Genomic DNA, 8,049 nt, shown 5'->3' with positions numbered 1-8,049 from the left:
CTGCTTTCCTCGACCCCTCTCGCCTTTCTTTCTCGCGCGCAGGGGAGGCTGTGGCCGCCAGTGGCTGCGGAGCTGCTCAGAGGCTTTTGTTGCTCCTCGGCCGGCTGAATGGGGATTTTGTAAAGCGGGACAGATAAAAATGAGCAGCATCATATTGTTTGACAGAATGATCTCGCATGATGAAGTGTCGGCTCCGAAGGGGGTGAAAATGGTGAATTCCTAAAAACCCAGCCCTGGGCTCCTCCTCGAGCTGCCGGTAGCCTGCCTGGAGGGACCCAGCGGACAGCCTGGCCTGAACGCATCGCTCCAAACGGTGTCGGAAAGACTCCGGCTTTCAATGCCAAGTCATTTTTAAGCCCCGATCCTGTCCAGGACCTTTCTCCTCGTGGATGAAAAGAACAATTTTCGAGAGAAAGGCTCGTTTTGATTAAATCTGACATGCTGCTGATAACTCCATGCTAATGTGAAATAATTAACATAATAGCCATAATTAAAAGCACGCTAACAATGCCATAAATTTATCACACAATTTTACTAGCTTTCTGCCCCTAACTGCTCTCTCATCGTTAATTAAACGTGTTGCCTTTTACAGAATGGATGTTTATACATTTCCAATATAAATAAATTCGAAACCATCCTCTCTCTCTTCCTCTTTCTCTCCTCCTTTCCTTTTGGTCTCTCGCCATTTACAGGCACGCCTTGGCGTGGACCCTGAGTGGCAGACACCTTGAAAATAAATGAAGTTTTGAGATGCAAATCCAAACAAGAACATTAAAATAGCCTCTTTTTTTCCACCCCGAAAAGATCCAGAGAGGTATACAAAGGGGTGGTGGTGGGTAAGAGAGTTGAAAATCCCCCGCTTTGGGAAATGGAAGTAATCTGGGTGGGTTGGGGCCTTGGGTACCACCTCTGCCCTTTCCCACCTTCCTTGGTGGCGGCCATCCAGACAAAGAGGCCGGTAATAGTTTAACAAATCTATGAAGATTGTCAAGAAGCAGCAGACTTTGATTGTTGCGGGCGCGGGGGTGTTGGGGAGAAAGGAAGGGAATTTTTCTAATAGCCCCACCCACGTTTTGCTCCCTCTTGGACAAAGAGTAACTGCTCTTGGTAGGGGACGCGCCCTTCACTCCGCGGAACCTGGTCCCAACTCCCCGGATTGTAAGAAAAAAGTGCACCCGCGCGTGGGCATGATGATTCTACCTCACTTCGCGCCAACGATTTATTCAAGCCACTGGCACTGTCTCTGAATTAAAAGAGGAGAAAAGAGGCATATGGGTTCACTTGGGCCTGGTGAGGGGTAGGTGGGCAATTCCCGCCTTGCGCACTCTAGCCGTGCCCCTCCTCCAGTGTTGACCACCTAAGAACCCAAAATGAGCTGTAATTAATTTCCCTTTCTCCATCATAAATTCTTCTATCCATTTCTTCCCCCTGCCATCCCCCCCGGACGCACACACTAAATCTCCCCTCCCCTGGAGACGTCTCAATTTCCTTCCTATCGATCCGGACTCCATTCTTCTTGCCTCCTGTTGCTAGAACCTAGATCCCCACTCCCCCCACCCCCCATTCCCACTGCGTCCAGGTGGCTTTCCCAGCGGGGTACCACGTACTCTGCCCGCTCCAGAGGTACCGAAAGGGTTTCATTCCATTCTCCTTTGGTTGAAACATTTCAAACATTTGAGCAGGTGAGGCAGCTGGCTGCCATCTTCCTTTTAAAATCTCTCCTGGGAAGTTCGCTTGTTGAGACTCAAAGAGTCGCTCAAACTCATAATTGCGTGTGTGTGTCTACTCATTCTCCCTCTACCTCTCCAATAACCCTTTGAGACTCAGAAACGTTTTATCCACATACACCCCTTTCCCTTCCCTTTATCACATTTTCTCCCCCCCCCCCCCAATACATGTGTCTCACTTTCTCTCTGTATCTGTCTCGCGTCTTCCATCTCTGTCCTACAGCTTGGCGGTAACTGACGACTTGTGAGCTTTTAGCTGCAAACTGCAACTACGCGGCAAACAATTTATTTAGCCCGGCATCTAGCTGGCCTCCGGCAGGACCCTGCACCACGTCGGGATCGGACCCTTCCGCTGGGGCGGCCTCCTGAGTCAAGGCCAGCAGGAACCTTCCTGTCGCCCTCCCCGGCCGCCGCTTCGCCTCCTTCCCGCCCCCGGAGGTTGTGCGGGCGCTATGGTCCGCCTGGAGGGAGAAAGCCGGCGGCCGGTTCCTGAGCCGAGAGCGGCCGCGGAAAAATCCTCTGCCTCCGCTGGAAATCGATATTAGGCCGGCGCGGGCGCGGGACGTCGGGGCCGCAGCCAGGAGGTTGTGCACGTCTCATCATTTAGCTAATCGAGTCGAAAAGTTTCTGTAAGGGCCGGACCCAGCATCAGATGGTAACACTGATTGAACAAGAGATTAGCACAATAGATCTCTAACCGAGGGGAAGCGTTGCTTTTCACGCTACGCGCCGTAATTAATGGTATGAATCAATTAATTTGACTTTTATTGTGTCGAAGGAAAAAAGCGCAACAAATGGAACCGGCAGCTGGGAGTTGTTCGTCCTCCACCCCCTTCCCCAGGGAGGTTCCAAGGAGACACCGGGGAATGGACGGATCAGGCTGGGCCGTGGAAGAGGGAGGGTAGGAGGCAGCGACCAGCGGCGTGGAGGGAGTCCAGAGAGCTAGCGTCGGCGGACGGCGGAATCGAAATTAGGCTCATTTGGAGACTACTTCGAGACCGGTGAGGGGAGCCCTGTAGCCACCATCCTACGGCGCGCATCCACACTTACTCGTCCACGCGGGCCCAGCCACCAAGGCCGCGGCAGGGCCAGTGCTGCGCCCCGGGCCCCTGCCTCTAGGGCTGGGCAACCCAAGCAGAGCAAAGAAGGTTCCTGAATGTGTAAATTTCCGCTTTTCAGCTTTTTTTTTTTTTTTTTTTTTTTTTTTTGACCTTCCGACCCTCCTTTGGTTGCTGAGGTAGTTGCAGACACGACCTCTGCAGTCAGGGGCGGTGGCCAGCCAGCTCAGCTCGGGTCGGTTTCTCGGAAAGCTGTCTAGACGGCATTGTAAACGATTCGGAGCCTGCGGGCCACAAAGCTGTGGAGCTACGGAAATAAACTCTGAGATGCGTTTTAGGGCTGGGTGCAACCTCGGGATCATTTAGATGAAGAAAAACCGTGGAGGTTGGCGGGCGTCTCAGGATAGAGTCACCAACCCCCACCCTGCTCCCAGCCCCAGATGAGTAGTGTTATATCCGGGGAAACTGTCTAATGGGGATGAAAGTCAATCTGTGTGTCTCAATGCCTGTAATGAAGCAAGTTTCCAGGTTTTTAAATTTTTATTTTTATTTTATTGAATTATTTTTGATGTGTCTAGGCCAAGGGAAACAGACTGAGGGAATCAGAAGCACCACTGTCCATCCGGAATTAAATCCACATCCCAGCATCTTCCGCAAATATTTCACTAATTATTTCCTCTCGGAACTCCTCCCCTCGTGCTCCTTCCTCTGGTGAGGCCGGCGCTCCCCTCCCAGGCCGCAGCAGACAGACAGGGATTGGGTTCCGTGTGCCTGCCACACCAGGCAGGCTCTTGCGGCTCCCAACTAGGCGGCCTAAATGCGGGAGGAAAGAGAAGGCGCATCGCTGATTCACCGGGTCAAGAGCACTGACTTTCCTTGGAGGTGTGAGGTCCACGCACCCCAGCCACACACTTGGGGGTCGGTTTGCGGTGCCTTCCCCTCCAGTCCCAGTGAAATCCCCACAGTTTTTCCTACTATCACTGACTTGCCTTGCACTCCGCGTGCACTGGCCACACATCCTCGCCTCCTCCACCCGCTCCGCCGCCGGTTTCCTTGGAAGTTAAATCTTGGAGGATTTGTCCACACCTTAAGAGGAGAAAATCCACGTTAGTTGGCAGCAACGGAGAGCCCAGCACGCTGGCATGCCCAAGTCTGCCCAGGTTCCCCCAAGGCCATGCCCGCCGCCCAGGAAGTCACCGCCCGCACCCCTCACGTTTCTTCAGCCGCCCCTGGGCGCTGCGTCTAACCTGGAGGCACCAGGCCTCTTCCCGGATCCACTCGACTTACCCAGGCCGCTGCCAATCCCAGCTCCTTCCCCAGCGCCTCATTTCCGATTTTTTCATATGCTAAGTCGTTTAACAACTCCAAGTAGCCAGTTATGGCTTCTTTATTTATAGGTTCCCTGTTATTTTACGTCCTTTTTATTTCTCTCGGCAACTATTCTAATAGATTAATCAATGGCCATTTTCTGACCTTCGGGAACCCCAGCTGATGCTGTTTGTGGCCGCACGAAAAAATACATACAGGAAAACACGCCCGCATCAAGCCGGGAAAGAGCAGGCAGGACCTGAGTGGTTTGGTTGGGGGAGGGGGAAAAAGACATCTCAGCAGGTGTCTTCCCCGGAATGAGCACTGAGGCCAGAGGGGAATCTGAAGTCTAATTAGCAGGAGGGAGCCGGGTGCGCTGCTCTTACTCTTTAAAGCTAAAAACAGTGAAACTAAAAGCAAAACAGAGACTAAGTTTTGCTTTTTAAAAGACGGTATGGGAACCTCTTTTAAAAGACGGTATGGGAGCCCAGTCCCTGTCTAAGGAGTGTGGCAAAGAGGGGGAGAGAAGGGCTGAAGGGAGAGGGGGCGGGGAAGGCAGGGCAGCGACCGTCGCACAGTCCCGCGGACGCTCCCGGGCCCACGCCCTGACTCGCTCACAGCCACCCACACTCACACCCACCCGCTCCCTGGGCCCCAGGGCCCGGCTCCAGCCTGGGCGGGGGGTCTCCGGGCGGGCCTGAGCGCCCTCGGGGCCCCGGGGATGCTGGCGCACAGTGCGGAGCGGAGTTGCGCGTCTCTCGTCCCTTTGTTGACAATTCCCTGAACCAACTTGAGTTTGGCCGGCTCGGCCGCGGCCCTGACGTCACGCACGGTCACGTGGCTCCGCCTCCCGCTGGATCTTTAAGTAGAAAGTAATCTATCAGGCCAGTCCTTAAAACGGGACTTTCGACTACCGGGGCTTCGGCGTCCCTGACACCCAGCCCCCTGCCCCCCCCGCTACTGTCCCTGCTCGCGCCCTCCCGAGCTGCTCGGCGCCCGGCGTCCCGCGCCCGCCTGGACCGCTCCTGCACCCCACGCCAGGGCCAGAGGCCGAGGAAGGCGGGCTAAGTGAGGGGGCACGGCGTGGAGAACCGCCGGGGCCGGGAGCGGTAGCGAGCGCCTAGTACCGAGCGCCAGGGACGGCGGGAGTTCGCGGAGCGCGGCCGCTGGGGGCGGACGGCAGAGCCCGCGCCGCACGATGCGGGGCCGCCGAGTGTGAGCTGAGCCCAGCGGGCCCCAAGCCACCTGCGGCCCCCTCCCCTCTCCCTGCCCCCCATCTTTCGGGGGCACTCAAACCCTCTTCCCCTGAGCTCCGCGGCAGCCCCCGATCACCCCCATCGCCCGCTGCCCCCTCCCCGCCGCCGCTACCAATCCCGAGGAGGGATGACCCTCTCCGGCGGCGGCAGCGCCAGCGACATGTCCGGCCAGACGGTGCTGACGGCCGAGGACGTGGACATTGATGTAGTGGGCGAGGGCGACGACGGGCTAGAGGAGAAGGACAGCGACGCGGGTTGCGATAGCCCTGCGGGGCCGCCGGAGCTGCGCCTGGACGAGGCGGACGAGGTGCCCCCGGCGGCACCCCATCACGGACAGCCTCAGACGCCCCACCAGCAGCCCCTGGCATTGCCCAAGGAGGCGGCCGGAGCCGGGGCCGGACCGGAGGGCGACGTGGGCGCGCCGGAGGCGGACGGCTGCAAGAGCGGTGTTGGCGGCGAGGAGGGCGGCGCGAGCGGCGGCGGGCCTGGGGCGGGCAGCGGTTCGGCGGGAGGCCTGGCCCCGAGCAAGCCCAAGAACAGCCTAGTGAAGCCGCCCTACTCGTACATCGCGCTCATCACCATGGCCATTCTGCAGAGCCCGCAGAAGAAGCTGACCCTGAGCGGCATCTGCGAGTTCATCAGCAACCGCTTCCCCTACTACCGGGAGAAGTTCCCCGCCTGGCAGAACAGCATCCGCCACAACCTCTCACTCAACGACTGCTTCGTCAAGATCCCCCGCGAGCCGGGCAACCCCGGCAAGGGCAACTACTGGACCCTGGACCCGCAGTCCGAGGACATGTTCGACAACGGCAGCTTCCTGCGGCGCCGGAAACGCTTCAAGCGCCACCAGCAGGAGCACCTGCGCGAGCAGACGGCGCTCATGATGCAGAGCTTCGGCGCCTACAGCCTGGCGGCGGCGGCCGGCGCCGCGGGACCCTACGGCCGCCCCTACGGCCTGCACCCTGCGGCGGCGGCCGGTGCCTATTCGCACCCGGCAGCGGCGGCGGCCGCGGCGGCTGCGGCGGCGCTCCAGTACCCGTACGCGCTGCCGCCGGTGGCGCCGGTGTTGCCTCCCGCCGTGCCGCTGCTGCCCTCGGGCGAGCTGGGCCGCAAAGCGGCCGCCTTCGGCTCACAGCTCGGCCCGGGCCTGCAGCTGCAGCTCAATAGCCTGGGCGCCGCCGCGGCCGCTGCGGGCACAGCGGGCGCCGCGGGCACCACCGCCTCGCTCATCAAGTCCGAGCCAAGCGCGCGGCCGTCGTTCAGCATCGAGAACATCATAGGTGGGGGCCCCGCGGCTCCCGGGGGCTCGGCGGCGGGCGCTGGGGTCGCCGGCGGCACTGGGGGTTCCGGGGGCGGCAGCACGGCCCAGTCGTTTCTGCGGCCACCCGGGACCGTGCAGTCGGCAGCGCTCATGGCCACGCACCAACCGCTGTCGCTGAGCCGGACGACTGCCACCATCGCGCCCATTCTGAGCGTGCCACTCTCCGGACAGTTTCTGCAGCCCGCTGCCTCGGCCGCCGCCGCTGCTGCCGCCGCCGCTCAAGCCAAATGGCCGGCGCAATAGGGACGCGCCAATGGCCGGGACCCAGGGCCCGGCGGCGGCCTCGAGCAGCAGCTGCACCTCCAGGCTGCGCGCCCCGTCCCGAGCCCGGTCCCGGTCCCGCTGCCCAATCCTGGACTCTGCCTCTCCCCCATTTCCTTTCCCCTGAGCCCCCAACGCCTACCTTCCGCGTCCTCCACCCCCTCGCGCACACCTAAGCTGGTCGAGCAAACTCACCGCGCGTCCGCCGGGGATAGCTTCCCATACAGGTAAAACCGAAAACCGAATTTTCCAAAAATGCACCCCGACGGCGCCTGCTCTTAGTACCGTGGGGATGGGAGGGAAATTCTTTGTATATATTTGTAAAAAAATTATTGACTTTCCTTTTGGGGTTTTTATTTTTTTAAGAAAAAACAAATTCTGTAGATTTAGAGCTCTGAACTTTCGTTTTTTTTGAAGGTTCACTCTCCGAAGTTTTATCTGAGAAAAGAATGTATAGAGACGTTGGGAGATTTTAAATATAAAAAATTTTCAAAAAGGCAAAAAGTGTCATTCTATTATAAAAGTCTGTTTATATATGAATGAATATATATGGTATTCTAAATGTTATTCCATCGTGTTGTACACAACTTTGTAAATAAATTTTTAAAATGCCCAGCCTAGTGTTTCATTTAGTTGTCTGAAGTAAATGGCAAGATTTTTAAATGGTATTTGCCTTTTCTCCTCTCCAGAAAATCAAGGAATTTCAAGTAATGACCTTTTCAAACTTTGTAAATTCATAATTTGAGTGTAAGAAAATTTTAATTGGAGAAAGGAAACAGTATGCCTAATTTAAATTGTTACTATTTTTCTTTTAGTTTTCACATAAAATCAGGATGTGAGTGATATCATTCATATCAACCCATTAAATCTAAATGACCAGACATTTCTGTAGATAAAGTAAGCTGTCATTAAAAAAAAGAAACCGAAACAACAGCAGTTAAATTTTTTTAAAAAATGACTACACTTGTATCTTCCACAATGAAAACTTCCCAAATGAGAGAGTTCTTGGTCATTTCAATTATCCTTTGAAAAGTAAGTAAATTCCAAACATCCCTCTTTTTAACATTTAAATCTTAGATTTTTGAAATTATTTCTTTTCATTCCTTAAGTGGAAGTGG

The 8,049-nt window shown here is 56.3% G+C and overlaps 1 protein-coding gene across 1 annotated transcript; it reads left to right on the top strand.

Moving 5' to 3' along the window:
* Window positions 1-4,983: 4,983 nt before the first annotated feature.
* FOXD3 (forkhead box D3) lies at window positions 4,984-7,546 on the top strand. The gene has a single exon (XM_054484458.1). It carries the CDS (start codon window positions 5,477-5,479, stop codon window positions 6,911-6,913), a length of 1,437 nt encoding a protein of 478 aa, XP_054340433.1. The 5' UTR covers window positions 4,984-5,476; the 3' UTR covers window positions 6,914-7,546.
* The last annotated feature ends 503 nt before the right edge of the window (window positions 7,547-8,049 follow it).

The sequence above is a fragment of the Pongo pygmaeus genome, chromosome 1, assembly GCF_028885625.2.
Source record: "Pongo pygmaeus isolate AG05252 chromosome 1, NHGRI_mPonPyg2-v2.0_pri, whole genome shotgun sequence".
Taxonomy (NCBI): Eukaryota; Metazoa; Chordata; class Mammalia; order Primates; family Hominidae; genus Pongo; species Pongo pygmaeus.
Note: the sequence above shows the minus strand (reverse complement) of the source record. Positions and strands in the feature narration are given on the sequence as shown.

Bases quoted from the DNA above. Each gene is read 5' to 3' on its own strand.
- FOXD3 (XM_054484458.1), top strand. From the start codon at position 5,477: ATGACCCTCTCCGGCGGCGGCAGCGCCAGCGACATGTCCGGCCAGACG.